We start from the raw sequence: 25,608 nt of genomic DNA on the forward strand, positions 1-25,608 counted from the left end.
CAAAAAGGATAAGACACAATAAGAAAGCAAGACAGACTGATAGAGATGGAATAAACCAGAATGTTTTCAATAAGAGGCAATTTAAAATAATTTTGTAAGCTTCAAAATAGTCTGAAATAATATACTATTATTACTTTAAGAAAATGGTGTGTGTGTGTGTGTGTGTGTGTGTGTGTGTGTGTTGAGGTAAACTATTTTAAAAAAGAAACACAACTCGATGAAAGTTATTTTCTTTTATTTGGGGCAGGAAAAACTTCTCCGGGATGTGAATGGATATCTCTTTCTCTCAGTGGAGACGAAGAGTGAGTTCTAGGTTAAATATAATCAAGGAATTTCCCTGTCTTTGCTATTTGAGATTGTGACCACAACAGGCGGTTGGCTGAAAGGGAGAATGGGGGGGGCAGGGGGGAAGGAGATGAAAAAAAAAAAAAAAAGCTCCAGAAGCAGTTGCAGAAGTCCTCAAATCAAATCAGTATGCAGATACAAGGAAACATTAATTAGCTGGAGCAGGATGGACACTCATCAGCTCAGTCCTGTTATAAAAGTCCAGGCTGCTGAAATTAAACTCTGATGCCATTCATGCCAGCCTCCAATCACCAGAGACCAGAAGTTCAGAGATGCCTCCAAGTTGCCAACAAGTGTGGCCACTCTACCTCCAGGACTCTAAAGCCTTGGTAGAGGGGAAAGGACAACTTTGGAGAGGATGCCGGGCTGGTAAGAATCAACTGTTTCTGATGTTTTCGTCACTTGCTGAATCTCATTGGCTAAAATCAAGAAACGCTCCGCCTCTTTGCAAATGTGTGTGAAGGGGGAAGTGTCTAAACTTCTATGTCTGATAGCATTTGACCCTATTGCTTCTAGCCTCCTGGCTTTATATCTGGATATACACAGGTATATGTGTATGTGTTCTAGAAGTGTTCTCCATCTGTTGATTGTCAAAGAGAGTTGAAGGAAATGAATTGTGGAACTTCCCGGTGTGCCACCCTTCAGTACTGTCCTGACCCATACATCCAGCGGTGAGTTGAAACGTGACGTAACTTCTATCAAAACTTAATTGGAGTGCCTGGTGTATTATGAGTGTTTCTGCTGTCTACAAAGAGCAACCCCTCCTTGTTTATGAGCACAGTGATATTATTGCGGACTTTTTGTGAACTTAAAGTGGTCTGTGGGCATCTTTCTAATTTCCTTTTTGATTTCATGTCTGGATCTACAAAGTGACAAAGTTGGAAGACAATCTTCCTATGATTTCTTTAAAAAAAAAATCACACCATTTGAAGATATTTAAAATCTGTTATTTGCCTTGCTCAGCGGTCACCCACCCAAGAAGAAGAAATTTCATTGGACAGGGATGTAATAATCTATGGACTGTCTTCAAGTCAAAATAAACACAGAATTATGTTGATTTATACATTAAAAATAGATGAATAGCCATTGTTATCCTAACAGATGGTGGCTTGTCATTTTGGCTCTAAGAAATATTTTCTTCTTGATTTGTTTCATAACAAACATCATCTTTTGACAAGTCTGAATTTTGAAATTTGTGATTATACTGAATTTTATGTTGATAGAAGGGAACATTTGCCTAGCCCTAAGAGGGAATATTAGTGAGTGTGCACGATATGTGTGTATGTGTTTCAAATTAGAGTTTGCTATTTTTAAACTGGTAAATGAAATCTGAACAGTGTTTTTCCAGTCATAAAGTTATGGGAGATATTCAAGTCATATGTAGCAGTGTGATGTTGTTAATTTAACAGCATGTGATTTGATGTTGGAATTTCATACTTTATTTTATAAGACTAATGAGAGAGGTCCTCTGAGTGTTGAAAATGGTGGGGTTCCAAAGGGGTTAACTTGTCATTCACCACCGATGCTTATTGGAACCTCACACCAGAAGTAGAGTGGGCTCTCTAAGCAGGGCTCAGTTACTGTCACATTGCCTAGGCAATTATGGAAGATGTGTGATCTTTCTTCATTAATATGACTTGTCACCATGTAGGCCACTAATGTGCACTATGTCGACTTTGTTCCTCTTCCTGTGAGGTCTCTGGTAGGCTGAGAAAGCAGAAGCAGAAAAGTGAGGCAGAAAGGTATATGGTGGAGAAAGATAAGAGAGGGACAAAAAGGAAAAAAAGAGAGAGAGAGGGAGCAAGAGAGCTAGAGGGAGCAAGTTTGTGTTCTTCCAGGTTGAAATGAGAAATGTGAATGGTGATCTGATTCCTGCCTTGCTGTCTGCCACAAATCACAATGTTAGCAAAAAATAAAGGGCTCTGGAGTTTATGTTCTCAGGTAACTTGCAAATTAGATTTCGTTGGAGTTGGGGATTGGGTCAATAAAGAGCAAAACACCGAACATTTTCTAGTTCTCAAAATTATTTCTCCAGACTCAAAATTTTCTATTCTACTAAAAATCTTTTGGAGTGGTATTCTAAGAGCATGGTTCTGATGAAATATTAGCTATATAATGCTTCCCTTACAGACATCTTTTTTAAAGTAGGTACTTGGATCTACCTCAGCTCTAGTAGAAACTTTCTTCTATTGACTAGCAACCCACACGTCAACCCTGTACACCCCTGTCTACAGGCATTTCAAGTGATTGATGAGAGAAGCGTGTAAATATAAATAAATAAGAAAACTGCTTCTCATATTGTCCCAACAACCTGTTAATTCCTGGAACAAAAATCATCTGCTTTTGACATACTGTAAAATTCAAAATATTAATTGTACTTTAAAATAGTTTAATAAACTTTGTTAGCCAAGATTGTGTACTCTCCATTTATAATGAAAACTTGCAAATAAACTAAGGAGCCGAAAAATGCTTGTTGATGAGCATCTATTCTGTGCAAGGCACTGGAAATAGCAAAATGAGTAAGATCTGGCTGTAATATTCATTATTTAACTCTATGGTGCTTAATATATTTAATAACAGATATATTCTCCTCAAATATTTTAACTGTTTTACCACATATTTAAAGACTAATTATTACTATTTTCCTGTCTATACTATTTAGTGAATAAATGAGTAAGTGGATTATCACTGTAGGAAACCAACAATTCTGTGTATTGTCAAAGTAAGAATAAGTAATAGTCTCTTTAATGCCTAGTGAGTGAATGGGTTTTGAGCTGCTTTTTCTTAGCAGACAAACCTTGTAGTTCTCAGTTTACAAAATCTATTTTAAGAAAGACCAAATTTAATCATTCCATAATCATAGTCATCTACATAGTTAAATTTGTCTTTTTTCCTGACCTTGTCTTTAGAAAGAAGTCATGAAAGGGAATTTTCAAAAAGGGAAAGAACAGAATATCTTGTTATTTTTAACCCCAAGCTACCTTAATGCAGAGCTTCCTTTTATCACAGAATAGACTAAATGAGAGATGCTATTATCATTTATTACTGAATGTCAATGCCATTCCCCAAAAGCCAATGTTCTATGATAATCATTCTCTCAGCTAAAATTGAGATTTCACCCTCTGTTTTTATTTTTCCATTGCACCTAAACATATGGAAATAGTATACATTTAGTTGTGTTTTAGTGTTGATGCTAATTTACCTTAGTCTTTGCAAAAAGATTTTCTGATGATCAAAAGAGCGTGAAAACTACAGAGATAAGATTTCCCCTTTGATGATATTGACCATTACAAGGAAGAAGAAAAGGTGGGGAAAATCACAAGTTGAGCCATTTTATTGCTAACCAAATTTTAACAAAAATATCAAAGCATAGGTGAAATTACGCCAGATCAATAAATAAGAGCCAATGAGTAAGTTATCATTTCCTTAAAAATGAAAAGTATAAACAATGAATCCTGTTTATTTTTGTATTAGGTGAAAATTCAAAATGAACCTAAAATCTAGCATTTTAGAATCTAAATCTCCATTAGTTTATTGTTGGGTAATGATTCGGGCCTTCTTTCATCCCCCAGTTTTTAGAATTGTGATCTAATTTTTTAAATAGATTTTTAAACTAACTCTAAAATATTAAATCTTTTCAAAATAGAATTTTGAAAATAAACCAAAGTGATAAAAATGAATCAAGATTAAATTTTGAAATATGATAGCTGAGAGCTACAGATAAAACAAGACCTTTTACAATTTGAACCACTTGCAAGATGATTTTGTATTATTTTTGCCAGTCACCCTCTATTCAAAAAAGCTCAGAATGCTAACATGTCATATGGCTGAGTAAGAAGCATTTCCTGTGTAAATTACAGATCGATTGTGAATTTTATGCTTTGCTAGGTAAAAGGTCAACTTTATTAAGTATGTTTTCTAAATATATCTGAAAAGGAAATGTGGTGACAGAGAACTTATAGTGGAACATCACTTCATTTATCAGAGAAAATCACATAAGGGCAGAGGTAGCTCTGTGTTGGGTATCCTCCGCTGGCCTCTCCACATGCTTCCTCCGTTCTTCTTCTTGTTCTGCACCTCTGAAAGCTGATTTTTATTTTTATTTTTTAAAAGATTTTATTTATTTATTAAAGAGAGAGAGAGAGAGCAAGGCGGAGACACAGGCAGAGGGAGAAGCGGGCTCCATGCAGGAGTCTGATCTGGGACTCGATCCCGGGACTCCAGGATCACACCCTGGGCCAAAGGCAGGCGCTAAACCACTGAGCCACCCAGGAATCCCCCTGGAAGCTGATTTTTAAAGACTGCACTGACAGTTCCTTTCTCCTCTGGTTTCCTCTTGGGTTAGAAGTACATAGAATTAGGGTATATGTTTCCCTGGCCACTTCCCTCTTGAGTTTTCTACTAAAGGTTGCAGGTCCTATCAGATGCCCTTGCTGTAGGTCCAGATGTTCTGAGTTCAAGTAACTGGTCCCTACCCTCCCTTTCCTTCAAGCTTAGAGATGGTAACTATTCCTGGCCACTACTAACTCTAACAAGCCATGTACTGTCCCTTACGCCTTGGAAAATAGTCCCTTCATTAAGCTCTCCACAATCACTCTTTTTTTCAAGTGCTCTTACTCCTGTCAGGATCATGGCAAGTACAGAAAGTCAATATGTGCCCATAGTGTTGTTTATGCACACACAAAGCCTTCCAAAATTGATATAACATATAATGATACAACTTCTGTTGTGACATAAAGGATGTATCCATTCACTGCAGTGAGCAAACCACTTTTTAGTAAGGCTAATCCATCCATTTCAGCCATCTCCATAATCACTGTTTCTCTAGAACAAGCCAATATGCAGCAGTCTGTATATGCCATTTCTATCAGTACTTGAAGCAAGGCAGAAGGCAGGAAGAATTGGCTCATAAAGAAATATGAAGGGACAATTTATCAACAGGGACTAATGTATCCATCAGCTGTAATCAAGAGAAAATAAAAAACTACTTTAAACCCTTAAAATTTCACGAGAATAAGTTCTAAAAGACTTTTATGATCATTTGTGGTTAGTCCAAAGTATGATGTATCATAATTCTATATGCTACTCCTGGGCTGTAAGTGCATTTAAATGGCAGAGAGGTAGGGAAGTGTGTTAGCTGAATGCGCATGGAACTTGTCAAAAGATCTGAATAATAGTCTTAACTCCACCACTAACTGATTATATGACCTTCGTGAAACCATTTAAGCTATTTAAATAAAAGCTTCCTCATAAAGTAATTAGGGATTACAACCTCTGATCTACTCTGCACAGTTGGGACTTGGAGAATTATATATGAACCCAACAGAACTCTGAAAAGCATTCCCTTAGTGTACTCCTCAGACTTACTACTAAATCTGTAGCACACCAGGAAATGGGAGATTCCTTTCCAGTAATAATTGTGTCCTCACGTGGACATACCTTAAGTTCTATTTTGCTTGATATCATCTTTAAGAACAACAATTATGGGTCATAGTATGATGTTGGCTTATCTCTCTCAATGTCTATACTTCACAATTCAAATTGGGAAATCTGAATCCCAGAGGGGTTGAGTGATTTTTTTCCCCAAATCACAAAACAAAATAGTAGCAGAACCAGATCTAGAATTTAAGTTTTATGATCCAGTTCAATGTTATTTCTACCACAGCTCATAATATCCTTTTATTAGGACTGTATAGAATTTTAACAAAGTGTTTTCCAGTACCTTATGTATCTGATCCACCCGGGAGGTGGGCAGGTGTGGTAGGCAGAATAATGGACTCTAAAGATGACCAGATCCTAATCTCCAAAATCTGTGAGTATGTTCTATTACACTGCAAAGGGGGATTAAGGTTTCAGATGGAATTAAGACTACTAATCTGCTGACTTTAAAATAGATGATTTTGGATTACCCATGTGGGTTCAGTGTAATCATGAGAGTCCTTAAAAGTGGAAGTTGGAGGGAGAAAAAAGAGTCAACGATGTGGTGTGAGAACTCAACAGATTTTGAAGTTGAAAGGGGATCATGAGCCAAGGAAGGCTGGCACCTCCAGACACTGAAAAAGGCGAGATAACAGATTTTCCTCTACAGCCTCCAGAAGGAACGTAGCCCAGCCAACACCTTGATTTCAGTCCAGTGAGACTTGTGCCAGGCTTCTGACCTAAAGAACTGTAAGACAATGCATTTGTATTGGCTTAAACCACAAATTTGTGGTAACTTGTTATATCAACAATAAGAAACAAATTCACTGGGTAAATGATTTTTATCCCAAATTGTAGATATGATAATGGAAACTATCTTTTTGTTGTTGTTATTTGTTTGGATTTGTTTAACTAAAGGATGCCAGGAACTTATTGATTTTTTTCAATTTCTTGGTGCTGGGTAGGGATAGTAGATTATATGTTAGTATAATCCTAGACTCAAGGAATCTAAAGTAGAATCACACACATGGAAGTAATACAATGAGGTTTGAGGAAGGGTAGCAAGCATGTGCCGAGAACTGCAAATGCAAAGCGCCCACCCCAGAGGCAGCAAGTTCAAAGGATGATTTTTATTTATAGCATCTGTTAAAAATCCTCAACATGCTTTCCACAGAGGTATATTTATATTCAAATTGTCGATGATAACTGATGCCCAAGGTTGTAATGCCCAACTTCAGATTTAGGAAAACATAGTAATAGGCATTTTCACTTCCAGTGTTGTCAGGAATCCAAAGAGATGTTACATCAGTAGCCTCAGACTATGATTTGATAAGTCTAGGTGGAGCCTTGGGATTGCACTGCAAATAAAAACAAACTATTTCATTTCATGTAATTCTCAGACCACTATTGAGAAAAACTGCTCTAGACCTTCTGATGCTGTAAGTTTCCCAGTTAATTTGAGGTTTACAATTACTTTGATACCTCTCTCTGGGAAATTGAGGGTGAGGAGAAAGAATGCAAAACTAAAGCTTTTTTTGTTTTATCAAGCACCACAGATGATTCATTTGTTTGCACACTCCATTTTGAGACCACTATAGTGAGGCAAACTTGCACCTAGGGTCCCAACAGAAGCTTATAGAAAGGTACCCAATGATATGGACAACAGACATATGCCTTCCTAAAGGAGACTTCATGTTCTCACTTTTCTTTAGAGCCAAATGGATTGTGAGATTAAAGTGGCAATTTTCAATCTGTTTCAAGTCAAGAGAGCCAAATTTCTGATTAGCTGTTTTGCAGCTCAAATTTGTCCTGACAGAGTTCCTATCTCCTCTAAATAACTCACCAAGGAACAGTCCTCAAGCAACAAGTGATGGATGGATAAAGCACTATAATTATGATCAAAGTCCAAAGACTTCAGTCTATATAATTATGCACTTGCCAACCTCTGAAAGTCACTTTGTTCCATTTAAAATAGGATGAGAAATGGACATGAGGTGATGTGAACTTATTGGTTAGTCAAGGTTTTGGAAATGACAGTTATTACCATGTCGGTTTTACCTTAAGCCACAATATTTGGGGGATAATTTAAATGGAGAGAATTGTCACTCTGTTCTTATTGTTTGCCTTCTAGTCTCCCTTTATATATAAGTCTTTATTATGAATTAGCCTCTAAGTTCAGAAAGAGTTAAGGTAAAAGAAAAAAAATGGAAGGCTCAAAATCCCCTTGCCAATTTCAAATTTCTGGTACCTTTTTCTCTTTTTCAAATGAACAAGCTTATTTTGTCAAGTTGAACAGAAAACACCCTTTCTCACTTTCCATGAATTTTGTTAACTCTCTCATAATTGAGGGGAAAACCAGCATTACTATGTTGCTAAAACTGATAAAGCATTTTGACTCAAGAAGTACAAAATTGGATACTGGTGTGATTAATTTAATTAACCACATGGTTACCTAAGGTGGATTTTTTTCTTAAAGACTTTATTTATTCATTCATGAGACAGAGAGAGAGGCAGAGACACAGGCAGAGGGAGAAGCAGGCTTCACGCAGGGAGCCTGAAGTGGGACTTGATCCCGGGTCTCCAGGATCACACCCCCAGGCCGAAGGCAGTGCTAAACTGCTGAGCCACCTGGGCTGCCCCCTAAGGTGGATTTTTAATGTCAGCTTTGTTACAAATGGTAGTGTAGGTTGAAATAAATAATAGAAAATACACAAATTCACAAGGGTGATAACACTGAAATAGACTTGTTGACAGCATTTAACCTGCTTGCCCCATCATATCCTGACATTTTATCAAGGTGGGCAATTTTTAGACCTTTAAAAATACCAAGCTCTATGGGAGTGTCTGGATGGCTCAGTTGATTAAGCACCTGGCTCTTGATTTTGGCCCAGGTCGTGATCTCAGGACATCAGGCTCTGTACTGGGCATGAAGCCTGCTCAAGATTCTCCCTGTAACCCTCTCATTCTCTCTCTTAAAATAAAAAAAATAATATGCGCTGAGTGAAATAAGTCAATCGGAGAAGGACAAACATTATATGTTCTCATTCATTTGGGGAATATAAATAATAGTGAAGGGGAATATAAGGGAAGGGAGAAGAAATGTGTGGGAGGTGTCAGAAGGGGAGACAGGACATGAAGATTCCTAACTCTGGGAAATGAACTAGGGAGGGTGGAAGGGGAGGAGGGGGGGGTGGGGGTGAGTGGTTGACGGTCACTGAGGGGGGCACTTGACGGGATGAGCACTGGGTGTTGTTCTGTATGTTGGCAAATTGAACACCAATAAAAAATAAATTTATTATGAAAAATAATAATAAAAATAAAACAAAACAAAAACAAGCTTTATGTATTTTATCTGAAATTCATCATAGGCTTTTCTTCTTTATTTTTTTCTGTTTCAGCCAAACTTCTATTTTTATACTTGAATTTGATAAAGTCATTTATTTCTTAACTATGCAAATACAATAAACATAGTATATTTATCAAAGCTTTCACTGAGAAAAATCTCCTCCAGCTTTTCCATAATATTGATAACTTTGTCCAAAGAGAAAGTGCTAATAAGATGTGTTTCCATTTTCTTTTTCACACTTTTGTTATCTCAGAGAATGAATTAAAACCTTCTGCTAGACTTAGTTTTCAAACTAAATTTTGAGCAATCTAAACACTTCTAGTCAAAATGAATTTTTTTCAGCATCTTAATTGATACTATCTGATGGGATAAAGATTTGCACCTGTGTCAATGATTTTTTACTATTCTGTAGAGGCTGATGTGGATCTAATTGAGATTTCTTCACTAAAAGTTGGCATATTCATGAATCCCTTATCTTAAAGTTAGTACTGGCAAGTATAGGTCATCCTAGACGTTGCATGTGTACTGATGGGCTTTCTAACAGAATCTCATGTAGAATCAAGTCTCACGGAGCACAAGCCTTCAGGGTTGTCCTCTCTATTAATGCAATATCGGCCCTTCTATCTTCCATTCAAGGTACCACTTTATCTTCCTACATACAATCTATATTCAATTTTATCTCTAATTCTTGAATCCTTCAAAGCAATAAAGTAGAAAGTTTCTTATTTTGTTTTTGTTTTTTTTTTCTCTCTCTCTCTACTTCTCTTTTTTTCTTTCACAGAAGCTCTGGTTTTCTTTGCTTCTTGGGAAGACAGAATGTATATGAAAAAGCTAAAAATATCACAAAGCACTTTTCTTTTTAACCAGTCCAAGCTTCGCTCTGCAAAAGTGAAATTGGGGCATTTTGTAAACAAAAAGTAAGAAATTGTGACTGTAACATATCCAAAATAAAAACACATAAAGCTGATGTACAATTTTGTTTTTGTTTTTTTAAAGAAACTGATTTTTTTAATATATAGTTTATCTGAATTGGTAAGCACTTTTTTTTGGGGTAAGCACATTTTTAAAGAACATTTGTATTTACATTTTGTACATTAGCTCAGTAATGTATAAAAATAAATTGATAAATACTGCTGGTTTGGATAATCAGGAATAGAAAGAGAAAGACTAATCTTTTAAGTCATTTAACATTGCAAACTACAAAACTATCCAATAATGTTCAGCAAATATTTAATAAATCCTGGATTTTGGATATATGATAGGAAATTTAAAAATTCAGAGATTTTTAGTACCATTTTTACTGTAACAAAACTAGTTCTAGAATCATTCCTCTGGAATCAAGGAAGATCATTGAAGCTCAGGAGGAAGCATAAATGCTAGAACACTTTCGGTATTCTCAGATGAAACATTCAGATAAAGGTACTCGTGACTTGATATTAATGATATCAAAAATGATTTACAAGACACATAACACATTCTCAATAATAATGGAAGCCAACAAGGAAAAATGTAGCAAAACCGTTGTTTTGTAGCTCCGTAATTTTTTATACGTGGAAGTCAAAATAATTAATGTTTTATTCATTATATAAATTATATAGTAATTTTTAATTTATCATATATTTTTGCATTTAACATAAACTACATAAGGATCTCATTATTAATGCAATTTAAAATATTTATTTCCTTTTTGAGCATTTAGGTTGATTATAGTTTTTATTAAAATTTTTTTTAAGATTTATTTACTTGAGATAAAGCATAGAGAAGAAGAGGGAGAGAGAATCCAAAGCAGACTTTATGCTGACTGTGACTCGGGGCTTGATCTCACAATTTCAAGATCATTATCTGAGCCAAAACCAAGAGTCAGCCAAGTTACCCTATAATTTAAATTTAAAAATTTTAAATATTATATAATCATCTTTCTTTTGATTTATTTCCTTGGGATCATTCCATAAAACAAATATTTAAGGAAACCAAACTAATAATACATGTTCAATCCATACAAAGTGCCATGTAATTTACCTGAATCACTTTACATAATATATTTTTTAAGTAAGTAATAACCCAATTTGCCAACAAGGAAAAATTGCTCAGGGAGATAACCAATTTTACCAATGTGACTAACTAGTAACTGCCATCTAAGAAGTGAGAGGGTTGACAAATAAAAGGCAGTGTACTTTTTCAAGTTCCTGGAAAAAATTACTATTTTAAAGGACATGACAATGTATTTTGCCAGAGTCCTAGCTTTGGTTATTACTATTTTTAAATTTTGCTAATTCGATGGCTGTAAAATGATGTGGTCTTAATGAGCATTTATTTATTAACTAGGGCAGTGACAGGAACTACAATTACTAATTTTTAAAACCTCAACTTTTGATACTGTATTTTTAGAAAATGATGGTGAGACATAAGGCAGTTGAGTAGCTAATATGTATTGAATTATTACTGTGTGCCAGAAACTACTCAGCATTTTGTATATTTAATTTTACATATTTACTCCTCAAACCACCTTAAGATTTACTGGTATAATCAACTGCTAACCAATTAGGTAGTATAACATTTAAGAGACTGGATTTTGGGGCCAGTGTGCCTTGGTTCGGATTCTCTTTCTGCCAGTTGTTAGATCTCCTAACTTAATCTCTTTGTTTCCTCATGTATAGTAGCATCTACTTGACTGGAGTTGTTTGAGAATTAAGTGAATTAATTGTGTAAATGGCTTAAGATAGCATCTGGCCCATGGTAAACACTCTTTAGGTTGTAGCTCTTATTATTCAGATTCCATAGATGAAGAAATTGAGTCACAGAGTGACTTGTCCAGGTTAAAAATAGCTAGACACTGGTGGAGATGAGTAGGGTCCTGATTTCTACAACATTATCCTTTTATGATCAGTACTAAGTTAACACTCAATTTTATGGAGGAATGGTTTTGTCATGTCTTGTCTTTTTTATGCTTAGAGACCATAAAACTAAACATTTAACATTTTACAAAAACAGTCTAAAGAAGGGATATGTTACCAAGTATCTTTTGTACCATAAATACAACCCCAGAGAGCCACATTTGAGGACAAACTTTTCTACAAATGCATGGTGTGTGAGTGAGTGAATGAGTGAGTGAATGAATGAAACCCTTGCTTATCACAAATAATGTGTTATGTTCCTCTGTGATATAACATAGAACTTTGTTTTTATCTGATGGCATTTATATTTGCTTAAGTAAGCTCTTAATTACTTCAACTACATTGAGTCCCATACATAGCGGGTATCAATAATTATTAAACTCCACTGAAATGTTTTTGCTGTATATTTGTATATTTGTATTCCCTCTCCTTCTGTCCTCCTTGGCCTTTCTCTATCTTGATACATGATTTTAGACCAAGTAAAAGACCAAATAGAAGATATAGGTGGGTAGGAACCCAACCTATCGCAATTTTCCTCCTTGAAACAGAAGTAAATGTTGGCCAAAAAGCTGAAAAAAATAAGAAAGGCAAATGAATCTGGTTTGAGACTGGAGATGGTTCCTGGCCACACCCATCATTTACTCCCTGATAAAATGGTTTTGGTCATCATGTCAAACCACATGAGAATGTGTGTTGGGCAGATGCTGCTAGAAAGCAGAGGCAGCTTGAGTCTGAAACAGGCTTCACTAGTCACAAGGGAGGGGAGTGCCATAATTTTCATTGCTCAAGAATTCTGTTCAGTCTCCACCAATGGGAACCCCGAAATGAAACTGTCAGACTGGGTAACTAATGCTACTCTTGGTGGCAGCAGCCTATGGATCCTTTTCATTGGATGGAGACAGACTATAAATTTGTCTAGCACTTTGTCACTTCTAAGAACTCCAGAGGTCATAACAGACCCTAATGTTCCACCTCAGCCTGCAGGTGGTAGTTTTTCATGCACAAAGAGGAAGGTATTATAAACAGATACCAATCTAAATGCTAATGTGATTCTTCAGTTTCAGATTTTATTCTGGACTTTTTCTTAATTAGTAATGCCTTAAAATTAGGTCATTGCTGGGGCATAAAAATTTTCTAAAAATGGGAGTATCGGTGCTAAGACAGTGACTTGTTTTGTATGTCCATGTTCTGTGATGCGTAGTTAACCAAAGCTACTAAATATAACCTATAATTTCAACAACCTCTCTTAGAGGGCACAATTCAATAGGTCCTCCTCTGGTGGCCTCTTTAGGAACACAATGCAAACCAGAGGGCTGATGGAAAGAAATGATTCATTGTGTTTACCAAGAAAGCCATACTTGGCTTGCTCTCAGGAAACTGGCCTCCCTTTAACCATCATCCTCTTATAAGGTACAGTGACCTGGGCAGCAGTGTGCATACAGCCCCCCTAGGAAGGTAGAAATCAAATTGTCTTAAAAAAAAAAAAAAAAAAAAAGAAAGGTCTCTATCCTTCCTCTATTCTTTTGCTATATAAGTTTATAAGAATAAAAAAGTTAACACTAAAAATAATGAATTCCCAAATAAGTGGACTAAAGGATATGCAGAGTTTTGAAGATAATACTATTTATTTCATTTGCAATAAATATATTGCTTTTTTATTTTATAAATAGAAATAGCATATAGCATAATGTTTCAAGTGTATAGTGATCAACACTTCCATACATCACCAGATGCTCATCACACCAAGTGAGCTCCTTAATCCCCACACGTATTTCACTCATCCCCTTACCCACCTCCCCTCTGGTAACCATCAGTTTGTTCTCTATAGTTAAGAGTCTGTTTCTTGGTTTGCCTCCCTCTCTTTTTTCCCTTTGCTCATTTGCTTTGCTTTTTACATTCTGCTTATGAGAGAAATTATGAGTTATTTGTTTTTCTCTGACTGACTTATTTCACTTAGCATGATACACCAGCTCCATTCTTGTCATTTCAAATGGCAAGATTTCATTCTTGTTTGTGGCTGAGTAATATTCCACATCTTCATGGCTAAAAACAACAACACAAGAAACAACAGGTATTGGTGAGGATGCAGAGAATGGGGAACCCTCTCGCACTATGGGTGGGAATGCAACTAGGGTGGCCACTCTGGAAAACAGTATGGAGGTGCGCCATGTTAAAAATAAAACTATCTAATGACCCAGTAATTGTACTACTATTTACCCAAGGAATACAAAAATATAAAAAAAAATTTTTAAAAATACGAAAATATTAATTCAAAGGAATACGTGCACACTAATGCTTCTAGCAGCATTATCTGCAATAACCAGATTATGGAAACAGCCCAAGTGTCCATTCGCAGATGAATGGATACAAAATATTACTTCTTTTTTCAAGAAATTGATAGTAAGAGACCCAATGACATCATCTGCATGTCATAATTAAGATGCTAACAGATTTCTGCATGCAAAGATTAAATAATTTCAAAGTTCTTTTATAATAGTACTTCTTCAAAGGCATATTATTATGATATGCTACTCTGAGAATAATATTCTCTGAGCAGCGAGAATACGTAATTCTATAATTTTAAGTAAAATATATTTATAGTAAAGTTTCAATTTTTTATGCACCTCTATGTTCATTGCAGCATCATTCACAATACCTACAGTTTCAAATTTTTAAGGGGAAGAAAAAGGTGAGGATGGAGAGGAGAGTATGAAGAAGAAAAGACTTTCAAAAAGAAGTGTCATGGCCTCTTATTTAATTGTAACTTGACCCCCTTCCCTACATACATCCCTTTGACAGAGTGAGTCCTTCAGTTCCTTACTATGCTGTTTGGCCCATGTAACATCTTTCAAAATACTACTTTGTTTACTTGTTATATTTACAGTTTATCTGTCCATAGTGGAAGTTAAACTCTATAAAGGTGGAATATTTGTCTTGTTTCTGCCCTGATTTATCCCAGACACCTAGAATAGGGCTAGGCACATGTGGGTGTTCAGTAGATTACTGTTGGCTAATGAGTTACAGAGAAAGAGCTAATAAAAATTCCCTAGTCATTATTACTTATATTGTTTTTTCTGATACGATATAATTTCTTTAAAATGAGTGGACACAATTGTACTGGAAAAAAAGAGTTTCTCTTTCATTAGGAAAATAAGGCTTGAAAGAGTTGGATGAGTGAGCCAATGTCACAGAACAGGTCAGTGGAGAAATCAGGACTCAGTCACCATTGCTCACAGTACAGTGTTCTTCCCGCTAAACTTGGCCACCTCTCCTGTTTATAAACTTGGACATCTTGTTTGTCCAAATCCCTTATAGTTGTTCAGGGTTTTATCATGTTAAACCCTTTCACCTATAGGATTTGAGCCATAGAGCTATTATTTCCACTTTATAGGTAAAGAACCTGAAGGAGGAGAGCTAGTGACTTGACAAACATCACACAGATGCCTACTTGAGGGCAAAGGTAGGATTAGACTCCTGGAATCTAATCAATTGCCTTTTGTTATTAGATATTTTTCTCTTGCAACTGTTAATTTTGAAAAAATGTACTAAATACCATCCATGTGCCAAGCCCTATTCCACACTCTGGTGAGCAAAAAATTGTCACTGTTATCATGGAACTTATACCTTCAGCCCACAAATAAACACATCATATGTTGAGTGGTAGAAACTTTCCGTATAAAAGTGAGACAAGGTAAGGGGTATATAGAGGGAATGACAGGTTTGGAAGAAGTACTATATTAAATACATGGCCATCTTTAAATTTTCCTAGATGAAGTGACTTTGAGTGGAGATCTGAAAGGAATAAGGAGGGAATCTGGGAGAGAAAGAGAATCCCAGGCAGGGAGTGAGTGCAGAGAGATCAGAGTGACTAGAACAGTTAAGAGGTGAGACCAATTGTCAGACAGCAGGGCCACAGAAGGTGGATGTAAAGATTTTATTTTTCCTTATATGTTAAAGAATCACTCTGGCTGTGCTTGGTGGAGAAAAGACTATAGTCTTTAGAGTCTCTACAGCCTATAGAGCTCCATGGTTTCTTAGCATCTATGGAGAGTCTCTGGGCTTTTGTTCCAGATAAGGGCCGGTGGTGCTTTGTACCTAGGTGATAAATAGTGGTGATATCAAGGACATATTTCAAAAGATGACCAATACAGTTGTTGAAGTTTATAGATGGACCCTATTTGGGACTTGGCTGTCATCTGTAAAAGGGCATCACATTTCCACAGGATGGCAATACCTGAGTGAGTGTATGTCCATTCAAAGATAGTTCTCAATCTTGAAAGCTTAGAAACCTGATGTTTCAGCATAAGATGAGTTTCTTGGTTAACCAAATACTCTGAGGTTGATATGTGAAAATGAGAAAGTCAGCGTGTTAATTCTTTTAATGAGAAATATGACCGTCTTGAATAAGCTTCTGTTGACTGATAAGCATATTCTTTTCCTATAGACATATTATAGGGGACAGTGGATTAGATTCGGAATGTTGCTAGATGAATATGGCATAGCAGAAAAAAATGGAGGAAAATGGATAATTTGTTAACTCGATCTATCCATCTCCATATAACTAACTCCATAAAAATAGACTACTTAAAGGAACATATAAACACTCATATTCTTGGGCCAGAATATACAGGTGTCAGGACGGACCTGGAGACCCAACAGAATGTACCTCTCTTCTTATTTTTCAGCCCTGAGCAAGGACTAAGAAATTCTCTACTCTACTCTGACCAGCACATTCTGCATTTAAATATGTTAATATGTCTGATCAGAGTTAACTCTAGTTTTGGCCTAAGATCATTTCTCTTTGGTGACTTTGCCAATGAAACCCACTATCTTTTTGCTTTACTAGGAAAAGACAATGAATCTTATATCTCAGTTCCTGAGTTGTCCCTAGGGTATGTAACTATTATGAACTATCTTACGTAATCATCCGGAAATTCTGCTCAATAGTGTTCTCCTAAATTTAGACTGATTGAATCAAAACAAGTACAGTTTTCTTTTTAAATCATGATATCTGCTGGTCATGCTGTTGCTGCAGTTACTTTTATAATAATAATACTCAAGTAACCTAATTTCCCAGATGTCTCAGTTGAGTCTACCTAAAACTAGACCTTTTTGGATATATGGTAGGCAAGCTTTCACGAGCTGTAATTACTAAGCAAAAATTCCTTTGGGTGTTTAATTTTCTTAAATCTTTTCCCCTAAACCATGTTTCATTTATAGCAAGATGCCTATCTAGTTGTCTATAACATTTATATTTTTTAAGGGATTAAATCTAAACGGATTCCTAGTCTTTGTTGTTTTAGCTCTGAAAGAGTGTGTTAGGGAGAAACATCTCAAGTCTTTCATGTGGTCCTTTGTGCTTAGGGGAGAAATGGTTGAATTTCAGCCCACCCTCCAGTAGGGCTGAAGAGATTAAAGAATCAAATGATGATTAGATCCTCTCTTTATGTGTGTTTATGTTATTCATAGTAAATGCTATATACCTAATCCCCCATTTATTTGTGAGACAACTCTGTGCTTATTAGCTAAAGCTGGGAAAGTATGAGACCCATTTGCCAGCAAATGTATTAAAGTATAAAACCAGTGGAAGTGGAACCTCACTAAACATATAAAATAAGTAAATATTTAAATAAAATAATGTTTTTTTATTTTAAAAATGTAATCATGCCAAAGAGACAGATGACAGGTTATCTCTTTGTGACAAAATGAAATACAGATTATTAAAACAGAAATGATTGTGAAAGGAAGATAAGTTGGATTTTCTTCTACGTGTTATATGGCAAGAAATCAGTTTGATCTTAGAATCAATTTGTGATTATTTGTTTACTGGCTTTTATACTTTTATATTAGAATCTAAAAGTATCTGAAGTTACTATTTAGGGAATTTACTAAGAAGTAAAAAGTATACAAATTTTTATACATATATATATATTTTTTTTAATTTAAGAAGTATTTTTCAGCTGATTTTTTTGGTGGGACATATATGATATTACTAATGTTTACCTTGTAAGTGACTAAAGTTCTAAGTTATTTTTTTGCTTATATTATGTTATTTCTTTTTTTTAATAATAAATTTATTTTTTATTGGTGTGCAATTTGCCAACATACAGAATAACACCCAGTGCTCATCCCGTCAAGTGCCCCCCTCAGTGCCTGTCACCCATTCACCCCCACCCCCCGCCCAAAGTTCTAAGTTATGCCAATGTTATAACACCTTCTTATAATAAATACCTAAATATCAAACAAAAAAAAAAAAGAAAAGAAAAGAAAGAAAAGCCTAAAGGAATAACCAATAGAACAAATTGAAAGACCCAGAAATTATGAAGCCCTTCCATATTTGTGTTAATGACCTAGTTATTTAGAAATCTCTCTTGTACTGGGATACCTCACACTCAGATTTCAACATAAAATTTCTTGGCCCGACTCTTTCATGCCGTGTCCTCTTATTTTCCATTGTCACATGCCCTTAATGTAATTTTTGTTCAGCTTGATGAGCTGGAAGGGATCTTAATTGGGTTGGTGGAGAAAAGCCAAATTCTAGCTTTTGCATTCCACTGAGAACACCTGAGTGGGAAGATCATGGGACAGCTCTTGAGCTGTAACTCCCTGAAATGAATTTCATAGTGATTATAACCCTTGATCATCAGTTAGGAAAGAAATACCATAGCTTATCTACCCAGGGACTCACAGAATTTGCAGAAGTGAAAGGAACACTGGTAATATTTTTAAGAGCTACCTTTAGTCTATTGGAATGTAATTAAATGGAAATTGAGACATCTGCTTATGTGAAATCTTTAAAAATTAGTGACTCTTTGTTTAACTCCAACATGTAAGAAGCTTAGAGGTTGCCATCCTTTCTCTTACAACAAAGAAAAGCTGGATGCAACAAAAGTCTATTACTTTTCTTGGACCCATCAGTGAAGTGAAATTGCAGGACAAATGGCTACCATAAAACCTAAAACGATAGGTTCATCCAGAGAGACATACTAGAGATCTGCTTCATTGCTGCTGAAGCCATAAGATGGCAGGAACCCTTTAGTTGGTAATATTGTTTAATTGCTGGAGGTTGTGTCAACTAGCTCAGCAGTGAGAGACCCCTTGGAACTGCAGACTTAGGGGAGATCCACACTTTCCCAGGCTTCTCCCAGGAACCCCCCCAGGTTCTCCATATGGAGATTGAATAAAATCCTCCATTGAAGGGAAGAGAAAGAGAAACCATTGTGAAATAAATGGTTTTCTCCATAACACCACAAAAGGACTATTATTTAAAGAAAAGACTTTGTTAGAAGCTCATCATTTGGGAATCTTCTGACTCAGGCCCCAGTTGGGCTTAATGTCTTAGTAAGGAGCAAAAGTAACAAACATTGTTGATGATGTCAGCGTCTGCCTTTCAAGGAAACAGACCAGGAATGATGCAATCTGAAAGGGAGTAGTAGTCAGGTGGAATAAAGCCACTTCAGGGAAGAAACACTTCTGAAGATTACATCCCCGTGATATAAACACAGTGAAAGACTGAGATTTAATTGTCTCTATAATGGAGCCTTTTCCTTTACAGCATCACACCACTGTATCAACGGGACTTAAGTGTAAGAGGAGCGGATTGCAATGGAAAGACCTACAAGGCAGACTCTCGTAGAGGGAACCAGCCCTCCAAATCCCTCCCCCCGACACACAAAAGCACCAGAGGAATTTAAACCTGTGACACCTATACCTGTAGCAAACTTTAATTTAGCCTGGCTTCTAGCAGGATTGGCGTAAATTATTCCACTAAAAGCAAATTTATTTGTTTCTATCGTTGTATTACATACCAGTTTTCAAAAAAAATCCCAAGTGTGTGAAAGGTACAGTCACAGTATTAAAAACAAAACAATCATCGTAACCAGTCTCAGATATGATATAACCGTTGGAATTATCCAAAAGAAGATCAGTATGTTAAGGGCTCTCATAGAAAAAGTCAAAACATGCAAGAACTGATGAATCATATTAGAAGAGAAATAGTATATTTAAGAATCAAAAAGAAATGATAAAATCAAAAACACTGTAACAGTACAGTTTGTCCCGGGTATGCATTCAAAAATCAACTAATGTAATCTATCATATTAATAGGCTAAACAACAACAACAACAACAAAAATCACATGATCATATCAACAGATGTAGAGAAAGTATTTGATAGAACCTAACACCCATTCATGACACAAACTCTCAGCAAACTAGGAATGAATGGTATCTTCTCAAATTGATTTTTTTTTTAAATCTACAAAAACACCTAACAGTATCAAAAAGTTTAACATCCTTGTAATTAGAATACCAGGAAAAGAGAGAAGATAGAAGATATATTTAGAGTAATAATGGTTGAGGACCTTCTCAAACTAGTGGAACAAGAACTACAGATCTCAGAACCTCAGAAAACAAGAAGCAGAATAACCACAAACACCAAACATACACATACACCCCGCCTTGTAGGAATATCATATTTGAACCATATAAAACCGAAGACAGAGGAAATCTTGAGAGCAGCTAAGGGGGAAGGGATCATCTTACCCAAAGGGAAACAAGGATAAGAATTACAGCAGGCTTCTAAAAATTATTCAGACAAACAAGAAAAAAAAAAGTAGAGTGAAATAATAAAAGTATTGCAGAGGGAAACCCCCCACAAATGTACAAGTCTACATCCAGTGAGATTATGCTTCAAAAGTGAAAGAGAAAAGACTTTTCAGACAAACAAAAACCAAGGGAATTTATTGTCATCAGACCTGACTTCAATAAATCTTACAAGAAGTCCTTATGGCAGAAGGAAAATAATATAGGTAAGATGCTTGAATCAAAAGATCTTTCCTATATGAGAGAAGGAAGAGGATTGAAGAAAGAATGAAATGAAAGTAAAATAAAATTTTTCTTATTTTTTTTTCCTTAGAGATGGAGAGTGGGGAAAGGGAGAGAGAGAGAGAGAGAGAATCTTAAGCCGGCTCCATGCCTATTGCAGAGCCCCCACTGGGGAGCCCAACACAGGGCTCGATCCCCTGACCCCAAGATCATGATCTGAGCTGAAATCAAAAGTCAGATGCTTAACTGACTGAACCACCCAGGTGCCTAAGATTTTTCTTATTCTTAATTGATCTAAAAGAAAACCATTTAAAGAACAATAGTAACAATGTATTAAGTGATTAAAACATATAGCTAAGTGAAATAAATGACAGCAGTGTCCCAAGAGATGAGAAAGAGGAATCAGAAGGCTTTTTGTTATAGGTGCCTACTGTATGAAGTCGTATAGTGTTATTTGAAGGCAGACTTAGGTTACTAAAAACCATAGGGCAGATGTTTAATTGTAAATTGATACACAGAGAGGATATAAAATTATATCATATAATATGCTCAATTAAAAACAAAGCATGCGTAAAAAGGCTTGATGGTGGTGCAATCAAATAACAAACACAGCGAATAAAAAACCGTTCCAAACATGATCAATATAAATCCATCTAAACCCATAATCACCTTAATGCAAACAGTCCAAATAAAACAACTAAAAGACAGAGATAGCCTAAATATATATTGTCTGCAAAAAACTCACTTTAAGTATAAACGCTAAGTATACTCAAAGTCATAGATTTTTTTTAAAACTCATAATGACAAAATTTCAAACTAGAGGAGACCTTCAAGACGATCTTGTATTGCCTCCCAATTTTCTAACAGAAAAATCACACCCCATGATGCACTTTGCCCTGACCAAGAACACACTGGAACCAGAGCCAGGCTGAGGAAACACTGACTCAGAATTTGAGACTTCTGGCCCTGTCATTTATTCAAGATGCCATTTTTCAGTTTTCTTTCCTTTTGATCAAATATTAGTAAAATGGGATGACTTTATTATTTAGGCCTTTCCACTTACTTTATAAAACATTTTAATGTTCTCAACCTGTGCCCAATTTTCTGCCTTGGATATTAACTATAACAAAGTTCATCTACTTTTATAAAGAATAAAAATTTTTGTGTAGAGTGTTTAAGAAACACCTTAACTGGGCAGCACCGGTGGCTCAGTGGTTTAGCGCCGCCTTCAGTCCAGAGCGTGATCCTGGAGACTTGGGATCGAGTCCCACGTCGGGCTCCCTGCATGGAGCCTGCTTCTCCCTCTGCCTGTGTCTCTGCCTCTCTCTGTGTCTCTTGTGAATAAATAAATAAAGTCTTAGAAAGAAAGAAACACCTTAACCTTTTATGTGTGTGCATGGTATAAGGCTATAATTTTCATAAAGACAGAAGGGAGATGACTGGCGGGGGACAGTGGTGTGCTGAAGCTAGCTCATACCCAGCTCAGAACAGCTGATCATCATATTTCCAGGAATTCTGCAAGCCAGTTAAATATGGCCATTATTAAAATATAAAGTATATAAGCTTATAACTAAGTAAATCATATTAAAGGTAAATGCCATAAATAACCAAAAAATCATCACTTATTAATTATATACCACATTTTACAATTGTCCATGCTCCTCAGTGTTTATACTAATTGCATTTGTGTGACAAAACTACTCATTTTTAAGAGTGTGCTGCTACCCATGTCTTCTCAACTCTCCATTCGAAGATATCATTCTCATAGCTTAATATTGGCCACAATAGGAGTAGTTTCACTATGGAAATTAACATATGCTACAACTTAGGGATATTTTTTCTCCAGAAATCCAATTGTTAAGCATGTCCCAGATACCACTGTGAATAGGGGAATATCACAAATATTGATTGACTCCTGCTAGTCACATAGTCAAGCCTAGTTTGATATTACAATCTTGCACTTATTCCTGTTAAACTGCTTTTGCACAGGATCAGGTCCCAGTTTGGTGTGTTCTGTGTAAAAATTCCAAATAGTTTGGTGCCTATGCAGCTTAACAAATTTTACTTGAACAAGTAAATGATACTCGTAGCCCTTGAACTTGCTTGAAACTGTGAGGGTGCATGTCTGAGGGCATAGCCAATCCGCTGAGGATGGCAGAGTAGGGATAAGAGGATTCAGGTCCTTGATGATGCTATTGAACCACTGAATTAATTCTGGAATCATACTTCAGGCATCTTGTTATATGAAAAAATATATTATTTTAAAGTCACTTTTAATTGGGGTGTCTATTACTTGCAGCAGAAAGTAACCTACCTAATATACCAATTACCCTTTTTATAGATAAAAGTCAGCTAATTTATACAGCCAAGACATGAAAGTTCACTTAAGGTCTTATTAGCACTTCTATTTTAAAAGCTTGTCTTTTTTATTTTTAATTTTAAGTTCAACTTTGACTTAATAATAGCCTCCAGTATATGAAAGTGTTATTTGAACCTAGGTTCTTTATGTGAAACATCACCAGAAAGAAACTTGAAGTGTGAACACTCCAAATATATATTCATATAATTATGAGTACTAATGACTATGATGAATAACTGATATCTAACTTGAAATAAGTATAGTTTTCCTTAGCAAAGGAAATAAAAACAGAGGCCCATTATTCAAATATTTAGTAGGGCTTTCTTATTTTTGGAAGTTGTTGATAGCCATGATATACTTATCAAATATATTATCAGTAAGTCTGCATCCAGTTATAAACTGATAAGTATTATCTAATTAAACATCGTTTGTCCAATTCCTTGAGAATTCTAATAGTTATAAAAATAACACCTAGTTGGGGGCACCTGGGTGGCTCAGCAGTTAGTTGAGCATCTGTCTTCAGCTTATGATGTGATCCTGGAGTCCTGGGACTGAGTCCCACCTTGGGCTCCCTGCATGGAGCCTGCTTCTCCCTCTCCCTGTGTCTCTTCCTCTCTGTGTGTGTCTCTCATGAATAAATAAATAAAATCTTTAAAAAAAAGACATAGTGATCTGACTTTATGCTATTAAAATTGCAACCCTTTAACAGAGAAACTCCATTTTGGTTAAATTAGAAATAAGTATACACTCTATCATAACTCAAAACCCCTAAAGAGTGTTATACAGAAGTAGCACAGGATGTAATTCCTCTATGTAGTGTAGGGACAGAGAGTAATGAAATACATTTCTATGGTAAGCATGATGTTGCACACTCTAGCAAAAACAGTATAATTGGAAGTGTTCAAAGTCAACCTACAGCCTGAATTTCAACATTCTAGAGAAATAAGAATATTAATAAATGATTCAGAATAGGTAAACAAAGTAAAATAGTAATAGATTCTACAATATTGGTTAATCTGCTAGATTTGCCTTGTAGGATTTTAGGGGTCTTGAGGGCAGCTGAAGAAATTATTTGCAGCTTTTAAGGAGAATAGAATGATGCATTTTCCTAAATTCAAGCTTATTCCATATAGTTAGTACATATTTTACTATAATCCTATAACTGGCTCAGTGTATATTAACAGGAAAATGCTTTCATATGTTTTCTCAGTCACATGCATTTGTAAAAAAAAAAAAAAAGCCAATTTGGTATTTTAAAGTGACAATAAAATAACTTATACTTGTGATCATATATAAACACTATAACATTAAACAAGCATATAGGAAAGCTGTTTTAAAGCATTGAACAACAAATAGTGCAAGCTTGAAATCCTTGAAAGGAAAACTCACGAAGTGTGTTCCATGATTGTCCTGGCTCTCTGCCTGGGAACAATTTTCTAAACTATGATAGCAAACTATAGCCTGGGCAAAACACAGAGGTGCTATTGAAGCCAGAGCAAAGAGCAGAATTAAAATTTGCTGAAACAGTTGGAATCTGTAGAAGAACTCGCCAGGAGGGTTGAGCTGGGTAGGGATCCTAGAAATGGCTTCTATCAAGTCTCTAGCTGAGAACTGAACTTCCCAAGTGCAGGAAGAAGACTAGGGGAAGCTCACCAGCAAACAAATGCTACAGAGATGAGAGCAGAACAGAAAGACTGAAAGGTGTGCCCTTTTGGGAGACATGGATGTTCCATACCCAGCCAGCTTGAAGAAGTCGTGTTGATATCCTGAGCTGTCAGCTGAGACATCAGAATGATCATGCATTAAGAATATGGATCACGAGGGTGCCTGGCTGGTTCAGTTGGTAGAGCACGTGACTCTTGATCTCAGGGTTGTAAATTCAAGCTCACATTGGGTGTAGAGATTACTTAAAAATAAAATATTTTTAGAAAGAATATGGATCATGTCCTGCCTAGAACAAGCATCAGGACACTTTCTGTAAAGGGCCACAGAGTAAATATTTTAGGGTCCATAGGTTCTCTGTTGCTTTCATTGTACAAAGCATCTCTACACAATGCATAAATGAATGAATGTGTCTGTGGGCCAGTAAAGCTTTATTTACAAAAGATCCAAGTACTGGGCCATGCTTGACTCAGATAGTAGTTTCCTGACTCCTATCAGTCTTATATAAATTCTTTCAAAATATAGAGGAGAGAATTCTTCTCAGTTCATTTAAGAAATCACTGTATTCCTGATACTAACATGTGGTAAAGACATTACAAAAAAGAGAAAATTGCACATCAATATTTCTCATGAACACAGATGCAAACATCCTAACAAAAATATTAGCATATTGAATCTAGTGGTAGATAAACTAATAGCATATAATGACTAAGTTTTACCCTAGAAATGCAAGGTTTGTTTAATTATTTTTTTATCATT

At 35.8% G+C, this 25,608-nt stretch overlaps 1 protein-coding gene across 4 annotated transcripts in view; it reads left to right on the forward strand.

Moving 5' to 3' along the window:
• Positions 1-453: 453 nt before the first annotated feature.
• The window catches only part of TP63 (tumor protein p63), a 218,115-nt gene continuing 192,960 nt past the window's right edge, over positions 454-25,608 (forward strand). The window contains exons 1-2 of one of the 4 annotated variants that reach the window (XM_077880065.1): positions 454-714; positions 913-1,016. In XM_077880065.1, coding sequence (XP_077736191.1) covers positions 955-1,016 — 62 coding nt within the window. In that variant the 5' untranslated portion in view covers positions 454-714; positions 913-954. Of the gene's footprint in view, positions 1,017-25,608 lie in introns of all 4 variants that reach the window. The other 3 variants (XM_077880066.1, XM_077880067.1, XM_077880075.1) reach the window with 3 other exon arrangements.

This window comes from Canis aureus, chromosome 31 (assembly GCF_053574225.1).
Source record: "Canis aureus isolate CA01 chromosome 31, VMU_Caureus_v.1.0, whole genome shotgun sequence".
Classification (NCBI taxonomy): Eukaryota; Metazoa; Chordata; class Mammalia; order Carnivora; family Canidae; genus Canis; species Canis aureus.